General features: G+C 43.3%; 1 protein-coding gene across 1 annotated transcript in view; it reads left to right on the top strand.

The window, feature by feature from the left end:
* CRISPLD1 (cysteine rich secretory protein LCCL domain containing 1) overlaps positions 1-19,515 on the top strand; it is an 89,048-nt gene that overhangs the window by 48,995 nt on the left and 20,538 nt on the right. The window contains exon 13 of the mRNA XM_040432989.1: positions 16,233-16,308. Coding sequence (XP_040288923.1) covers positions 16,233-16,308 — 76 coding nt within the window. The remainder of the gene's footprint in view (positions 1-16,232; positions 16,309-19,515) is intronic.

The raw sequence follows: 19,515 nt of genomic DNA, 5'->3' as shown, positions 1-19,515 counted from the left end.
GATTGGCAGTTCTCTCCTAGAGAGAAGGGGAGAAAACTAGGTAGAAGACGGTCAGTCATCAGCAGGTGGCAGGAGAGCAGGAAGTCATGAATAACCAGGACTTTTCTCAGGTGGTCGTGACTCTTTTTCAGGCCCGGTCTGCAATGATTGTGATGTTGGTTCTCGGCAACCACTTACTTTTAACTTAGAAATGACAGACCGCTGAAATCAACTCACCTGTCTCTACTTTACTCTGCCATTAGTATGGGCAGCATAAAGTTGATGACAGGTTCCCTTTAAAGAGTTTATGTCAGCAGGAAAATGGTTATTAACCTGGCTGACATTAGTGATGAACTAATGTCAGCTGAACATAACTATATTAGTGCCATCTCACTGAGTGCCGCCGTTATTGAGAAAAAATTACTTTTATAATATGCAAATGAGCCTCTAGGAGTGGAGGGGGGCGTTGCCCCTGCTCCTAGAGGCTCCTTTCTTCCACCTCTGGCCACGCCCTGCTACACTTGATTGACAGGGCCAGGCAGCATTGGTCTCCTCCTGCCAGCCCTGTCTGCTGTGGAAATCTCGCGTCTGCGCCATCCCGTTCAGTATTCGGCGCAGGCGCAGTGAGTGAGGCCGTCAGCCGGCGAGCGTCCTTTACTCACTGTGCCTGTGCCGAATACTGAACGGGATGGCGCAGGCGCGAGATTTCCACGGCAGACAGGGCTGGCAGGAGGAGACCAATGCTGCCTGGCCCTGTCAATCAAGTGTAGCAGGGTGTGGCCAAAGGTGGGAGAATGGAGCCTTTAGAAGCAGGAGACATGCCCTCCCTGCTCCTAGAAGCTCATTTGCATATTATACAAGTTATTTTATATACAATTTTTCAATAAGTCTGTTTTATAGGGTGGAATAGGCTACAAAACATCTCTAAGTATCTTCCCAGTTATTTATTTACTTATATAACGCTGACTAGAGTTGAGGGGACACCTGGATGTTCGGGTTTGGCAGGTTTGGCCGAACTTGAAAAAACAGTTAGGGTTCGGGACCCGAACTTGACCCGAACTTGACCCCGAACCCGAACCCCATTGAAGTCAAAGGGGACCCGAACTTTTGGGCACTAAAATTGCTCTAAAATAGTTCTGGAGAGGGCTAGAGGGCTGCAAATGGCATAAAAATGTGCTTAAGAGCATGGCCACTGTTCTGCAAACAAATGTGGACAGGGAAATGACTTAAAATAACATAAAATACAGAAAAATTAAAAATAACAATCTGGATCTAGAAGTAGGAGGTTGAGGAGGCGGTGGATGGGTGGATGTGGCGTTGTAGGTTGACGTGGCAGTGTAGGTGGAAGCGGCGGTGAAGGAGGAATTTTTTATTTTTAAATTGGGACATATAACAAAATAAAACAAAGAATAACTGCACTTGAGTATAAGAATGGATGGTTGAGGCTGGTATAAATGTCTATTCTGCACAAGGTACGGACAAGTCCTGTGGGATCCATGCCTGGTTCATTTTAATAAACGTAAGCTTGTCCACATTGGCTGCGGCCTGTGATAATGCTCTCTGTCGTACTAAACACACGTTCACACTATACACTGGCTGCAGGGCAGGTCAGCACCTCCAAGGCTGACAAAGCTTTTCCACATTTTGGCCATGCTAACCCATGCTGAGTCCATTGATGGTTTTTGTCGTGACGCCGGTACCGTTAATGGTGGTACAACCAATAGTGGTAATAATGAGGTAGACAGTGGTGAAATGCAACTCGCAACTTTTACTTTAGATGTCTTTGGTTGCAGCAGTACAAAAATGCAGTTTCTTGATGGTACAGAGTTGATTCTGCAAATCCACAGTTTCTAGGCTTTTCAGGTTTTTAGTTTTGGGAGCAGTGGGTTAGGTGTACCTTGATCCTTTTTGATGTGTGGGATCCTATTCCTTGTCTTTCCCTACAAGCTGAATATTTAGACAGGAAAACTCAACTGTCTCTCAGAAGTTTGGTGTGACTGCCAGAAGCTATAAATCCTCCACCATGCAAAGGTGTCTGTGGCCCTCAATAATGGCTCTTATCACCGATGATTCCTTAGGAAAGCTTGTTTCTTTTCCAGGGAGGCAAACTCTTCTCCTACAGGTCATGGATGCAAGTCTATAGTCCGGCCACATAAGGAAAATACTCTTCTACGCCTAACATCTGAGTATCACCTCCTAGCGAAGTTGGCTCCACTCACTAATCTGTGTCTTGAAGTCTTCACTCTACATTTTCTCCCACTAATCTGATCTGACTCCCTCAGATCTGCTCTCTTCTGAACTACATTTTCAACAACCTGGTCTGAACTCCTCTGTCTCACTAGGCCTGACCTAGGTATATATAAGACCTGAACTATATCCCCATCTAGTGCTGGGATGTACAAATTACACCTAATCTGCCTGGTAACAGGGATTTTGCAGATACATACACACAAAATCATACATTACAACATAGTACTGTTGACAAGGTAAAAAGTGCACACACGTAGTGGGACGCTGCAGAAGTGGTATTGTAACGCTGATAACGGCGTCATCGCCACTGGCCATGTTGGTGGAGTACTCGAAACAGGGCACACAGGTCTCCCATGGAGGCCCAGTCATTGGTGGTGAAGTGGTGCTGTTCCGCAGTGCGACTCACCCGTGCGTGCTGCAGCTGAAACTCCACTATGGCCTGCTGCTGCTCGCACAGTCTCTCCAGCACGTGCAAGGTGGAGTTCCACCTGGTGGGCACGTCGCATATGAGGCGGTGAGCAGGAAGGCCGAAGTTACGCTGTAGAGCAGACAGCCGAGCGGCGGCAGGATGATAACGCCGGAAGCGCGCACAGACGGCCCACACTTTATGCAGCAGCTCTGACATGTCGGTAGTTGTGAATGAATTTCTGCACCACCAAATTCAGCACATGCGCCAGGCAAGGGATGTGCGTCAAACCGGCTAGTCCCAGAGCTTCAACGAGATTTTGGCCATTATCGCACACCACCAGGCCGGGCTTGAGGCCCACTGGCAGCAACCACTCGTCGGTCTGTTGTTCTATACCCCGCCACAACTCCTGCGCGGTGTGGGGCCTGTCCCCCAAATACATCAGTTTCAGAATGGCCTGCTGACGTTTACCCCTGGCTGTGCTGAAGTTGGTGGTGAAGGTCTGTCGCTGACCGGATGAGGAGGTCGTAGAAGAGGAGGAGGAAGCCGAGTAGGAAGAGGAGGCAACAGGAGGCAAAGAATGATGCCCTGCGATCCTTGGCGGCAGAAGGAAGTGCGCCAAACAGCTCTCCTCCTGGGGCCCAGCCGCCATTACATTTACCCAGTGTGCAGTTAGGGAGATATAGCGTCCCTGGCCGTACTTTCTGGTCCACGTATTTGTGGTTAGGTGGACCTTGCCACAGATGGCGTTGCGCAGTGCACACTTGATTTTATCCGATACTTGGTTGTGCAGGGAGGGCACGGCTCTCCTGGAGAAGTAGTGGCGGCTGGGAACGACGTACTGTGGGACAGCAAGCGACATGAGCTGTTTGAAGCTGTCCATCTCCACCAGCCTGAATGACAGCATTTCAAAGGCCAGCAGTTTAGAAATGCTGGCATTTAGGGCCAGGGATCGAGGGTGGCTAGGTGGAAATTTACGCTTTCTCTCAAAGGTTTGTGAGATTGAGAGGTGGACGCTTCCCTGTGATATGGTGGAGATGCTTGGTGACTGAGGTGGTGTTGTTGGTGGCACATCCTCTGTTTGCTGAGCGGCAGGTGCCAACGTTCCTCCAGAGGTGGAGGAAGAGGCCGAGGAAGCAGCAGAAGAGGGAGCAGGAGGGGCCTGAGCCCTTTCTTGGTTTTGAAGGTGCTTACTCCACTGCAGCCCGTGTCTCGCATGCAGGTGCCTGGTCATGCAGGTTGTGCTAAGGTTCAGAACGTTAATGCCTCGCTTCAGGCTCTGATGGCACAGCGTGCAAACCACTCGGGTCTTGTCATCAGCACATTGTGTGAAGAAGTGCCATGCCAGGGAACTCCTTGAAGCTGCCTTTGGTGTGCTCGGTCCCTGTTGACAGTGGCCAGTAGCAGGCGAACTGTTTTGGCGACGGCTGCTCTGCTTTTGCACCCTGCTCCCGCTTTTGCTACGCTGTTGGCTCGGTCTCACCACTGCCTCTTCCTCCGAACTCTGAAAGTCAGTGGCACGACCTTCATTCAATGTGGGGTCTAGGACCTCATCGTCCCCTGCATCATCTTCCACCCAGTCTTCCTCCCTGATCTCCTTTTTGGTCTGCACACTGCAGAAAGACGCAGCAGTTGGCACCTGTGTTTCATCATCATCAGAGACGTGCTGAGGTTGTATTCCCATGTCCTCATCAGGAAACATAAGTGGTTGTGCGTCAGTACATTCTATGTCTTCCACCACTGGGGAAGGGCTAGGTGGATGCCCTTTGGAAACCCTGCCAGCAGAGTCTTCAAACAGCATAAGAGACTGCTGCATGACTTGAGGCTCAGACAGGTTCCCCGATATGCATGGGGGTGATGTGACAGACTGATGGGCATGGGTTTCAGGCACCACCTGTGCGCTTTCTGCAGAAGACTGGGTGGGAGATAATGTGAACGTGCCACCCATTTGACTAGCCCCTGTACTTGCTCAGGCCTTACCATCCTTAGAACTGCATTAGGCCCGACCAAATATCGCTGTAGATTCTGGCGGCTACTGGGACCTGAGGTAGTAGGTTCAGTAGGACGTGTAGCTGTGGCAGAACGGCCACATCCTCTCCCTGCACCAGAGGCTCCACCAACACCACTACCACGACCATGACCGTGTCCCTTATTAGATGTTTGCCTCATAGTTAGCGTTCGCAAAGCAAAGTAAAAAGTGGTTAAGTATGTTAAAAATAATTAACCGCCAATATAAACCCTGATGTAGGGTATTGCACTCTATATTTTTTTTTAAACTCTATATGACAGCGGTATTTGTGGCCTTAATGTGACAATCAGTTATGCACGTGTAATCCCAGATGTGCAGTATATGAGAGGCTTTTTTCACCCCAGTATGCCAAAGCCGTATTTATGGCCTAAATGTGACAGTCACTTATGCACGTGTAATCCCAGATGTGCAGTATATTAGAGGGGTTTTTCACCCTAACCAAAAAGCTGTATTTCTGTCCTAAATGTGACAGTCACTAATGCTTGTCTAATCCCAGATGTGCAGTATATCAGAGGCTTTTTTCACCCCAGTATGCCAAAGCCATATTTCTGGACTTGCAGATAGCCTGTGCTGGTGCACTATCGTTGCATAAAATGGCTGCCGATCATGTATTGATATTGACTAACTGAAGAAAAAAAAGTTCGTTTTCAGCAGTAGTTGGCTCAGGGCAGGCTTAAAAAAATTGTGCACTGCACCCACAAAACACTTTTTCTGTAGATCGCTGAGTACATAAACCAGTTCTTGATAAGATTGCTCCGTGATCTCTCCCTCACAGCAGCTGCAGCCTCTCCCTACACTAATCCGAGCAGAGTGACGGGCGGCGCTACGTGACTCCAGCTTAAATAGAGGCTGGGTCACATGCTGCAGTTGGCCAATCACAGCCATGCCAATAGTAGGCATGGCTGTGATGGCCTTTTGGGGCAAGTAGTATGACGCTTGTTGATTGGCTGCTGTGCAGCCTTTCAAAAAGCGCCGAACCCCGAATTAGAACTTTTACGTAAATGTTCGGGTCCGGGTGCCGAAAAACCTAAAGTTCGGTACGAACCCGAACTTTACAGTTTGGGTTCGCTCAACTCTAGCGCTAACCTTTTTCCACAGTGCTTTACAGACATTATCATTACTTGCTGTCCTCAGTGTAGTTCACAATCTAAGTTTCATATCCGTATGTCTTTGGAGTGGGGAGAACATACAAAATCTATGTGATGTTGTCCTTGATCAGATTCGAACCCAACGCTACAAGGCACCAGTGCTAACTACTGAGCCACTGCATGCTGTCCCTTCCCAATTTGGCCAAGGGTTGCAGATTCTCTCTAAAAAAAAAAAACTTGCTCTCAATATTGCAGTGTGTAAACTTTTAACAGATGGCCAGGATGTCTTAGTAGTATTGCTGGGTACTTGAAGCTTATCATTCCAACCAAATGCAGTGTAGTTCATAGCCTACATACAGTGGAGGAAATAATTATTTGACCCCTCACTGATTTTGTAAGTTTGTCCAATGACAAAGAAATGAAAAGTCTCAGAACAGTATCATTTCAATGGTAGGTTTATTGTAACAGTGGCAGATAGCACATCAAAAGGAAAATCGAAAAAATAACTTTAAATAAAAGATAGCAACTGATTTGCATTTCATTGAGTGAAATAAGTATTTGAACCCCTACCAACCATTAAGAGTTCTGGCTCCCACAGAGTGGTTAGACACTTCTACTCAATTAGTCACCCTCATTAAGGACACCTGTCTTAACTAGTCACCTGTATAAAAGACACCTGTCCACAGAATCAATCAATCAAGCAGACTCCAAACTCTCCAACATGGGAAAGACCAAAGAGCTGTCCAAGGATGTCAGAGACAAAATTGTAGACCTGCACAAGGCTGGAATGGGCTACAAAACCATTAGCAAGAAGCTGGGAGAGAAGGTGACAACTGTTGGTGCGATTGTTCGAAAATGGAAGGAGCACAAAATGACCATCAATCGACCTCGCTCTGGGGCTCCACGCAAGATCTCACCTCGTGGGGTGTCAATGGTTCTGAGAAAGGTGAAAAAGCATCCTAGAACTACACGGGAGGAGTTAGTTAATGACCTCAAATTAGCAGGGACCACAGTCACCAAGAAAACCATTGGAAACACATTACACCGCAATGGATTAAAATCCTGCAGGGCTCGCAAGGTCCCCCTGCTCAGGAAGGCACATGTGCAGGCCCGTCTGAAGTTTGCCAATGAACACCTGAATGATTCAGAGAGTGACTGGGAGAAGGTGCTGTGGTCTGATGAGACCAAAATAGAGCTCTTTGGCATTAACTCAACTCGCTGTGTTTGGAGGAAGAAAAATGCTGCCTATGACCCCCAAAACACCGTCCCCACCGTCAAGCATGGGGGTGGAAACATTTTGCTTTGGGGGTGTTTTTCTGCTAAGCGCACAAGACAACTTATTCGCATAAACGGGAAAATGGACGGAGCCATGTATCGTGAAATCCTGAGCGACAACCTCCTTCCCTCTGCCAGGAAACTGAAAATGGGTCGTGGATGGGTGTTCCAGCACGACAATGACCCAAAACATACAGCAAAGGCAACAAAGGAGTGGCTCAAGAAGAAGCACATTAAGGTCATGGAGTGGCCTAGTCAGTCTCCGGACCTTAATCCAATCGAAAACCTATGGAGGGAGCTCAAGCTCAGAGTTGCACAGAGACAGCCTCGAAACCTTAGGGATTTAGAGATGATCTGCAAAGAGGAGTGGACCAACATTCCTCCTAAAATGTGCGCAAACTTGGTCATCAATTACAAGAAACGTTTGACCTCTGTGCTTGCAAACAAGGGTTTTTCCACCAAGTATTAAGTCTTTTTTTGTTAGAGGGTTCAAATACTTATTTCACTCAATGAAATGCAAATCAGTTGCTATCTTTTATTTAAAGTTATTTTTTCGATTTTCCTTTTGATGTGCTATCTGCCACTGTTACAATAAACCTACCATTGAAATGATACTGTTCTGAGACTTTTCATTTCTTTGTCATTGGACAAACTTACAAAATCAGTGAGGGGTCAAATAATTATTTCCTCCACTGTACATGCATTAACTCTATTGGCTTTTTATTCATGTACTATTCCTTACATTGGCAATCAACATTATATAAAGTTCAATGCTTCTCGACCTCAGAGGCTGGCTTGCTTTAGTTTCACTTTTCCAGTTGTTCTTGGCTTGCAGGGGCTCATATCCCTGCCTGTCACTTCTCTTTGTAATTCCACTGACACATAGAGCAGGTCCTTACTCATCAGCTAGTCACACACACTCTTTTCTGCTCCAGATCAGAGGGGTGGGACCAGCCCACACCCAGCAACTGAATCTTGGACTGGTATATTAACCCTCCCTCCCATATACAGCTCTTGTGATCACAGAACTCGCAGTGAAAATGCATTAACCCCTGTAGCAGTGAACCACCGGCTCCCTGCACAAACAGCAGAACACCTCAACCTATGTTGTTTCTGTAACTCTTGAGTTATGGAAACAATATACTTTGTTGTGCTACTCTGTTTGATGCAGTTCCCATTCACTTCTTGGGAGTGGAAACAGCAGAGCGCAGGCTGCTCGAATGTTTCCATAAGTCTGGCCACCCCGTCTGATGCTTAGTGTGCTTATTCTCATCTAGAGCATAAAAGACAAAGAATGAAATACCCCTTTAATAATAAAGCTTGCTGGCACATGCCAGAAAAGGAAATCTATGCCAGCAAATGAAATGTGTGACAGTTTTATGGCATACATATTGTTAAATGTGTCAGCAGCAAAGATCCTATTTGTGACAGGCCTACCCACACCCGATCCATTTAAAAAAAAAAATAATAATTTCTATGCCAGAAACCTGCCATAGATGATTATTACATTTCCCCCATATAGTTTTATTTTTAATTCAAACAGATACCATGAAATTGAAATCATGACTCTTTCAAGGAAAGATGTACCTATCATATCTAACTGCTCCATTAGCTTTTATAGCATTTTACTCCTTCATAAGTTACACAAGTTTTACTGGAAACTTTTCATTATAAACAGATTTGACTCTCTTTAAATTAGAAAACCACATTCAATTTCATAAAAGCATTATACTAGGAAGCATTATGCTACAGCTGTACCCGCGAAAGGGCCCCATGGAGTTTTCATTGATGTTCTATAATGGCCTGAGAGTCACTTGACCCTTACTATTTAACCTGTGATGCAGAAGTTGGTCTTCTCTGTGGTGTGGTTGATATAGTTCAGAAAGTCCAATCACTGCAGGCTGACCTACTGTAGATAAATTGGCCAAATGGGCAGCAAAATGGCAGATGAGTTTTAATACTGATAAGTGTACAGTTGTAATGTATGCACTGCACATTGTCTCCTCAGTGGGAAAGGATTAGTAATTATTAATAATAGACTAAATTTTAACATGCAATGACTGTCTGCTGCATCAAAAGCTCCGAACATATTTCCCGGTATTAGGGAAGGAATGGCCTCTACAGAAGAAAGTATTATATCACCTCATTAAAAAGCATGGGCGTGACTGTATCTTGAGTATACAATCCAGTTTTGGGCACTGGTCCATATAAAAGATATTATACAGCTAGAGAAGGTACGATAGGCAACCAAATTAATATGTGGTATGGAACATCTTGGTTATGAGTAGTGTTGAGCGAACTTCTGTTTTAAGTTCGGCGTCTAAAGTTCGGCTTCCGGTTAGCGGAGAATCCCGATATGGATTCCGAATTCCGTTGTGGTCCGTGGTAGCGGAATCAATAATGGCCGATTATTGATTCCGCTACCACGGACCACAACGGAATTCGGAATCCATATCGGGATTCTCCGCTAACCGGAAGCCGAACTTAAAACAGAAGTCCGCTCAACACTAGTTAGGAGATTTACTTTCTTTAGAGAAGGCTGGGGAATAGAAGCACAACAGTAACCATGGGAGCCCATAGCAAAACGTAGAATGGGGTCCCATTCCACCATGACTACTTTCAGCAACATGTTCATAAATGCTTATGATGCACAGGGCTATAGGACACAATGGTGTCATACAAGGATAATTTACATAGTAATGTCACAGTATAAGGATGGTGCACACAATATTGGTAGAATATTTACACAGTGATATCACAGTACAGAGATGATAAAGACACTAATGTTACAGTACAGGGATAATCTAACTCAGCAATGTCACAACACTGGAATTATACAAGCAGTGATGTCAAATGCAAGTATAATACACATACATTCCTCAAAACTGATATTCCAACACCAGCAAGGACAAGCCATAAGGTTCTACAAATCGAGGAAGTAGCAAGTGTTGCTAATATCTGCAAATGATTGAAATTGTAAGCACCTAGCTCTAATCTGAGGCATGTGGGAGGGGCATAAAAAACAGATTAAAGCAGTTTTTTTTTAGCAACATGAAACCTCAAAAATCGGATCAAGTGCTGTGGGATGATTGTACGATGCCTCCTGTTCATTGATGTCCCAGTTATCGCCACGTATGCAAAATGAGTAGGACAGAATCCGTGAACTGAGAGACCTTGGTTTATCTCTCTGGCAGATCACAATGTGCCTTGGCTGAGATGTCAACACTGTTCAATGTTGCATGTCCCGGGAGTTAGGAGAACTACAATGAACTGGAATGAGAGCAAGAGGTTCACGGAGGTGAATCTCTGCACAGATAGATCGCCTGATTAGAAGAATGGCGTGTAGTGATCCATTCTGTACTGCAAGCGAAATTGGATGTCCTATCCCAAGCCTAGTGTGGCAAACAGCATCTACATAAACCATCAGAAGGCGTTTGCACGATATTGGGCTACAAGCCAGATGTCCAGTTACAGGTGTACCATTAACTTCATTATACCACTCTCAAAGGCTATCATGGTGCACAGCAAGACTGTAATGGAGGCTGGAGCGGAGGTCTATAAATTTCAGCGATGAGTTCCACTTTTGGCTCAAATGCAATGATACAGTAGCTGGAGACCACAAAGGCACTAACATGAAGAGGCCTTCTCCAGGTATCGTCATACTGCTACTACTTTCAGGATTATGGGGTGGCATGATGTATAGTCGCCAGACACCTGTCGTCTTTATTTCAAGTACACAAACAGGTTGGTGTTACATTGATTTGGTTGTGGACCCAGTAGTATGGCAATTTCTTTAAAGTGTCCCTGGACCACGCTTGTGCTACTGTGAGCATTCTTCATGGCCTAAACAAGCTACCACTGTCTGCAGCATCTCTTAACTTGTCTCTGTATTTAGCACATCTGTTATGTCATTGCTTCACTGGTTGGCAATTGCAATGGGAGCTGCCAGTAACTGATCTTGATGATTTGCATGCCTAAATGCATTCAGAGTGGCAAACACCCTGCAATCATTGCTGGAAGAACACAGGATGGTGGTGGCAGAATTATGGTCTGGAGAATATTTTCATGGAATTCTCGGGGCCCACTCATCCATCTGGAAGGCACTCCCACCCAATTTGGGTATAAATTAGTCTTTGCAAATCATGTACACCCATGCATGTGGATTGTCTGGGTGGATAGGATCTTCCAGCAAGACAATTTAACATGTCACATGGCTGGAAATGTCCAACACTGGTTGGTAGAGATGACCAAGACTTCTAAGTACTACCCTGGCCCCCAAATTTTCCAGACTTGTACCCAGTTGAGCTATGGGACCACGTTGATCAATGTTTTTGCTCTATAGATCCTCCCCACGCACCCTCTAGCAGCTCTGGGATTCACTGAAGTCTAGATACCTATGACAACCTATTAGGACCTTTTTGAATTACTCCCAGCCCATGTAGCTGCTGTCTGTGCTGCACACGGTGGTCACTCTGGATATTAGCTGGTGGTCATAATATTATGACTTGGCTGTGTATCACATTCTCCTGTACATAATGGAAAGACCTTCCCATTTGGAGACAGGTTTGTGTTGCTAGGGGCAATTGTTATGCAGTGAGTCACAAATCGCATATTAAAAATGATTAACGATATGATCTGTGTGCACAGTAATGATGTCATATTTTATGATATACTTTAAAGTGAACATTTATATATTCTCTATAAATTAATTGTGGATACTCCAAGTAATATCCTCCGATGGGTCCTTGGAAAATGTTAACTACTAAAATTTACAAATTGCATGGTAAATTTTTACAATCCAAATTCTTAGAGTTTATTACAGTCTAACGTCATTTATGATCTATAGGTGTTGATTATTACACCAGTAGAAAATTATGGTTTCACAAGTCATTTACAGTAAATCCAGGGAAGACTTTTGGGAAAGGTGATTTACTCCTGAAGAGTCATTAATGAACTGCGTCAGCAGTCAATCAAGAGAGAAAATCATCAGCGCTCAAAAGGAGGATGAGATTTAATGTTTAGAGCCCTTGGGAGTGCAATGTATGAGGTCAACCTCCCATAACACCTAGCTGCTTGTAAGTGTTCAGGGACAGCTGGAAGATTGATGGCCTTTTTTACAACTAGTGCTGTAATTATAATTACTGTTAACACCCTTAACACCAGCCTAACTGTGAACCTGAAAGCATAAGTGCAAGTACAGCCAACCCAATATCACAGTTCCTCACATGTACTGCTGTCTGAGATCCAGGAAGCTGACTTCTGTAGTGGTCTTTGACAGGGCTCCTTTAGCTGTCCCCATACCTACTTATGACATGGAGTGTATAGAGGCCAGCTCTACTGAGACCATGACCTTTTGTGTAAGTATGTCACACAGCTATTTTGGGGGAAACCCGTACATTGCTCAACTGAGAGGGAGGGGACAAGATCATGCTGATTCAGTCATTACATGGAGTGACACTCAGCTCTCTGGACACCAGATAAAGGACATTTTTATAAAGATACAATTCAAAAGTTCTATTAGTTTTCATGAATAAAAACTAAATAAGAACATATTACCCTGAAAAGAGATTTTCTTCACTGGGCATCTTAAAAACATATGCCATGGGTCTTAGCTTGCAAACTCTAAATCATATCTCAGTTGGTATGTTGGAACTACATGTCAATTCTGAAGGGGATTTAGTTGGCATTTCTCTTTAATATAATCACATAGATTCGAGGTAAAAGCTGCTCACATGCTCAGCAACTATTCCGGTGATCTGAGAATTTGTACAATGGTTAGTCATTTTTAGAATTTTCTGTTGTATCATTGCTACCATAGTTAGTCTTATTCATTAGTGCACATGATAGATCAAAATTTTAACAAACTCAGTAAGTAGGATGTCATGGATAGAGGTGAATGAATTAAAAAAATATATATTCTGGTCCAATTTGGTTGAATCCCCTGTCCAATTTGTTTCAGGTCCAAATAAATTCGACCTGACTCGAAAGTGCTCTGATTACCTGGAAAAGTCTCTCTATCTCTAGCAGTGACTTATCTCCTGATGGGAACAAACAATTCCCCCCAACATCTGCTATCTGAAGAGAGTTGTAAGACCCTAAAGGTTATTAGGTTGTCAGTGGGTTCAAACAAGGTTTTCTTAATGTGTATTGTCACCTTTAGGTCAAATTACATCTGACAGATAATTGTGTGACTGATAAATCTGGCACAAGACTGACATTTTCAGAGGCAAAAAACTGTTGAACTAAGAACAATTTGCCATTTAATCTCTAGCAGTATGTGAAAATAATCCATGAATGCTTTTGTGGCATAGTGGAGGAGATCCAAAATCTCTACTCGATGGAATCTGAAACTTGTTATTTGTTATGATTATATGTCTGCTGAAATCCCCTCCTACGCGCAGGTTATTTTATGTGTTCTGTCTTCCTGTTCTCCATTGAAAAATGTTTCAAAGTAAGCAATCTGATCTGCACTGCTCCTCCTTTGTTGGCATCTGCTGCTTCACAATATAGAAACTACGTATTACATCAGTGGCTCTTACTTCAGATCTTCTCATAACAAACATTTGAAACAGAAAGGACTGAAATACACACTTTTAGTTTAGGCTTTGTTTTTCCTTAACCCCTTAAAGAGCCGGTCTATTTTCTTTTTGACATTTTTGATTTTTCCTCATGTGCCAAAAGCCATAACTTTTTTTTATTTTTCTGTTAACACATAGCTATATGAGGGCTTATTTTTGGTGGGACAAGATGCATTTTTAAAGCCACCATTTAATTTACCATGGCTTGTAAACGGGAAAGCAATTCTTTGTGCGGCAAAATTGAAAAAAATTAAAATAAATGAATTCCAAAGCGTTCACTATGCACTAAAAATGACCTGACATTCTTATTCTGCGGTTCAATACGAATGCGGCAATACCAAACTTGACCAGTGTGCGGCTTCGTCAGGGGAGTCGGGGTATCAGGCTAATACCCCGACTCCCCTGACGAAGCCGCACACGCAGTGAAACATGTCGGGAGGGGTAGTGTCTGTTAGTTTTTAGCCAGGGCTGAGCCGGGGGACGCTACCAATTATTTAGCAGGGAAAGTGTATAGGGTCAGTTACCAGTGCATATAACAAAGAGTGTGTGAACTAGAAGTGTCTGGGTTTAGTTAACAGCATGTAAGCACAGTTACAGCTGTAAGTGCGGGTGCTTGAGATAGCGGCTTAGATCCATTACTACATCAATGGTTATACCGTCAGTTCAAAGCAGTGAAGTCCCACCAGTGGACACATTTACAACGACATTGTATCCAAATTAACAATGTGGGGAGAAAAGTAAACAGAACGATGGAGTCCTATTGCAGAAAGTAGGAGCATTGTAGCAAGCTCCATCTAATCTCCACAGGAAACTTCCACACAGAAAATCCACTACATAAAATATTGACACATTGTGCACATGGTTCAAAAACACACATGGCAACGAGTGTCAATAAATGAAAAGTTGTGGAAATAAATAAAAACACCACACAATTCATCTTTATTTTTAAATACGCTTTTATTAAGTATTGCCGCTACTAGTGAAATCAACAACTGTCCCCTGTTTCACTCTGACAGTTTTAAATTTACACGTGTGGTTCATTTTCGGTTTTGTAGTTTTTAATAAATAATAATAAAGTATTTAGTTTTATTACACACAAGTTGGAACCCCTAAAGGGGTTTGGTGGTCAATTGACCGTGATTGTTATTTTGTATTTATCCCGAGGGTCCCAACAAGAGCACAGAAGTTTAGTGTTTGTTAGTAGTGGGCACAATGACTGGGAAAGGTGATTGTGCAGCACCCCGTTATTAAACCCTCCTGATGCTGCGTTCATTGGTGATCGTGGCATATGAGGTGAAAAATTAGGGCTTTTAGTTAAAAAAATATAAAAATAGTACTCATCCATTTCATCACGAAGAGGCTGCTGCGGTCATCATGATTGAAACTCCTGCGCAAAATCTTGCGCCGTGTGTGATGGCCGGTGTGGTGATGTCATATGGCGTCGGCCTCTTCTAGCTCAAATAGATGATTATGCATCTTTTTGTACTGCCATTTCAAGGAAAATTGATTAGTTACCATGAAGCACAAGGAAATTCAGCTTCACGGTGAATCAAATTTTTGAATAAAATTCGTATCGAAGTCCACCTTGGATATTTCAATTAGCTCAACGCTAGAGAGACAACGAGCGAGTATGTTTGTGTGTTTGTTTATTTATTTATTTATTTAGTGCATTTACCACTGCTGCCTCAGTTTTTATTTAATAACTCAGGCAACTCCTTTTAATTCTTTCTCTTCATTTATAATCTACTTCTGATTTTGGCTTCATAAAGTGTATCAAGAAACCTGTCATACCCAAAATCTAGACAAGTAATTAGAAATGCATGCTTGCTCTGAACAGACTGTATTCTGGTAAAGATAATGTAATATATCTTACAGATAAAAGACAAGACTATTTTTGTTTCAAATACCAAATAAATCTGAAGAGATGTTCATAGAGTTCACAGAGTCCATGTTAATAAAATAAAGTCCAGTGTTTTTATGGAGATTAGGCAAGGATTAGAACTGCTGTTGGCAGTGGCGTACATAGAGAAGTGAGGGCCTCATAGCAAGGATCAAACCAGGCCCCCCACACAGGACAGAAGGTTTTCTGCCTAAACCCTTTTCAATGACCCTTGGGCCATATTTCCACTGCTTCACTTGATAAAAGTTGTTCCTTTTTAGAGGGTCCTGACCAAGTTTTCACCTCCCAGAAGAAGAGGAGACAATCCCAATTAAGACTGGGCCCCCTCTTGCCCTTGGCCCTATAGCAGTCACATGGTGCACCGCTATGGTAGTTACGCCCCTGGCTGTTGGGCTGTATAAGTATATTTAGGTGAATCTACATTCTAATCGGACTAGACTTTTCAGTTCCTATACATGGCAGTCATTTAGTTTTGGAAGATGGACATTGGTAAATGTTACCATTTATGCCATGTTCAGATGTGGTGGATATCTCGCAGACTTTGGGTTCAAAATTCATTGTTTGCAATGCAATAATTTTCATACAGAGCCTGAATTACTGTGACATTACTATGTTATTTTATTTCGCCAGTTCCAGCAGCCTAAAGAAGTACAAAGACATTTTTGCCACATGTCATATACAGAATGTGTTATAGGTGGTGTAATAATGTTCTCTTTGCTTTGTTTAGGGTGTACTGTCCACGTAACTGTGCCCAAGCAAGTCCACATTATGCTCGAGTTTTCGGGACCCGTATTTATTCTGATGTAAGTTTTCTAGTTTTCTCTTAAATTCAATAAATTCACCTAGTAGTGCTATGTAATGTTTGCCAATGGTCCAATTCCACATAAGTCAGCTGGGGAGGAAGTCTGTGAACATGTTTCCTTATTTGATTGTTCACATTGTGGACCCCACTGCTAGTCTACCTCTTAGAGACAGGTGAGAAGCAGAAGTAAGAAGCTTGTCATAGTAACTTTAAAGGGGTTGTCTCACTTCAGCAATTTATCATGTAGAGAAAGTTGATACAAGGCACTTACTAATGTATTGTGATTGTCCATATTGCCTCCTTTGCTGCCTGGATTCATATTTCCATCACATTATACGTTGCTCGTGGACTGGGTTATGGCCTCTCCAGCAGTGGCGGCCATGCTTACACACTATAGAAAAAAGCTTCGGCCTCTCTGATGGCCTGGTCCATAGGCAAGCGCATAGACACGCATGCACAGCAGCTCCCATCCCGGCCATCTTGTATTTGCGCTGCAGCCGTGGCCGTAACTCCTGGAAATGAGCAGTGTAAAATGTGTTGGAAAAATGAATGATACAAATACATTAGTAAGTGCCTTGTATTAACTTTCTCTACATGATAAATGCTATATGCTGAAGGACAGAATTCATTAATTCTAATTATTAATAGTTTTTTTCTTTGGGTTCCACAAACTTAGTTGACCATTCAGGAGAGGGACTGGAGACCTGAGCCTTCAGGCAGCAAGTCCGACAGATTTATCATAGCCAGCTGCAGAAAGCTGTTCTGTGTCCCGTATTTATGCATACATATAGACGTCAAACAAAGCAAAAATTTCAATTAAAGCCAATAAAAAAATTGAATAATAACCAACATGATGCAGAGGTTTCCATAACTGTAAACTTATTGCCACTTTCATTACCTGCTTAGCAACCTTTAGGAATGTTTCCTCCTTTTGCTCTGTCATTTTATCAGTATTATGCTGTTTTCCTGATCTGAGAGAAGGATATGATAAGGAGACAAGCTGAGTTTAGTGATATATAGGTTTTTATTATTTGGGGCAGGATTTCTGAGTAAAAAGTGGAGTATAATCCAGGACTCATAGGAGAGACAGTAAGGCCTCTTGCACACGAACGTTGTGCATCCGTTCCGTACGTTTGGGACTGCAATTTGCAGTCCCCAATGCACGGGCAACATCCGTGTAGCGGCCGGGACGGATCGAGACCCATTCAACTTGAATGGGTCTGTGATCCGATCCTCACCGCAAAAAAAATAGAACAAGTTCTATTTTTTTGCGGAGCGGAGGCACAGACAGAAACACCACGGAAGCAGTCCGTAGTGCTTCCGTGGGGTTCCGATCTGTGCTTCCGTTCCGCATCTCCGTTATTGCGGACCCATTCAAGTGAATGGGTCCGCATCCGTGATGCGGAGTGCACACGGTCGGTGCCTGTGTATTGCGGACCCGCCGTATGCTGGCCGCAATATGGCCACGGGCACACAACATTCGTGTGCAAGAGGCCTAAGAGTCTTGATTACTCCACCTATACACAGTGCCTCACAGCCCTCTCTGTATTAATGTGTATATCAATTATCTTGTGTGAGCGGGGTCAGCAGGACTATCAGTGTCTCCTAGGAGTCCTCCCAGGATTTACTTAGAAATCTTGCTCCAAATCATCTAAATATATACTTTACACTACTCCGTTTCTCTCCTTTTATATCTGACATTCAGATCAGAAAAGCACCAGGGTAGAGGAAGCTTCTAAAGGTCATATAAGCTTCGAAATAAGTAATAAAATGGTTTCCCCTCCTGCTGTGGGTCTGGAAACCTGATCTGGATGGTCTGATACTTTGAAGTGTCCTAAACTTCTTTAGTGACCCTTCATCTGGTTTCTCCAGCTTTGTCTACTAATGTTGCGCTTCCTGTGGAGAGAGAAGGGTTCACTCAGTCATTAGGAAAGAGGGATGGGAAACTTTCAACTTGAGCTTGCAACCGTTCCATAGGCCTTAGAGCAGACAGACATAAGTGCCACTTCTTCAGCACAACCGTCCTGCACAGTACATTTCATCACTGCACAGTCTGTCTTTTTTCTTATCTGTTCTACTATTAGGCTGCTGCAATGCATCTTGGCATTGAAATGCAAAAGTTGGAGAACTTCCTGTGCAGTCTATGAATTATAAGACCTTGTAAAGGACCGGACCTATTAATATTAGCATATGTAAGAGCACGTAAACTACACATAGTGGTTTTGGGATATGACGGCATTTGCCCAAACTGTTTTTATACCCCTGGGATATAACCATATTTCCATAAGAATTACGTATGTATAAGTGATGTAGGAGGTATCAAAGGATGGAAGGTTAAGTAAACTGCCTGCTTAGCAGTCTTTTGTCCATCACACTTTCTTCACAGTCAGGTATAAAAACCATAATTGGATAAATTAAAATATTTAGATTTTGCAGGAGAGCTGGTGAGTAAATGCCTTCCTGGCACATGGTGTAAAGGTCTGTTTTGACAGTTAAGTGCCGTGGTCTTAGAATATCTTTGACAGCTTTACAAGAGATTACTGTCTAAAACACCTGCTGTGCTCTAATAACAGGCTGTCCAAGCAAAAGTGCACTCTAATGATATTTGATACATGGCTCGGCCTGAATCTGTTATTCCACTAAGGATTTCAGGCCAGTGCATTTGAAAAACCATCAGAAAGCTTTCCCTTAGTGACTCCCAGTCTGACACGGACTGACCTCTGGCAAGCAACTGATATGTGAGCTGAGACATGTGGGTCTGAATGTGTTAAACTTATGTATTAATACATATTCAGAAATATACCCAGCCACTTGTGGACAAAAATGCACTTTATATTGTAATACACATGCTATTTGTAATTGTGTTTTTGTAAATATGCCCAATTTTTGTGTCACATATACAGTACAGACCAAAAGTTACCTTCTCATTCAAAGAGTTTTCTTTATTTTCATGACTATGAAGGCATCGAAACTATGAATTAACACATGTGGAATTATATACATAACAAACAAGTGTGAAACAACTGAAAATATGTCATATTCTAGGTTCTTCAAAGTAGCCACCTTTTGCTTTGATTACTGCTTTGCACACTCTTGGCATTCTCTTGATGAGCTTCAAGAGGTAGTCCCCTGAAATGGTCTTCCAACAGTCTTGAAGGAGTTCCCAGAGATGCTTAGCACTTGTTGGCCCTTTTGCCTTCACTCTGCG

The sequence above is a fragment of the Bufo bufo genome, chromosome 5 (assembly GCF_905171765.1).
Source record: "Bufo bufo chromosome 5, aBufBuf1.1, whole genome shotgun sequence".
NCBI lineage: Eukaryota > Metazoa > Chordata > Amphibia > Anura > Bufonidae > Bufo > Bufo bufo.
Note: the sequence above shows the minus strand (reverse complement) of the source record. Positions and strands in the feature narration are given on the sequence as shown.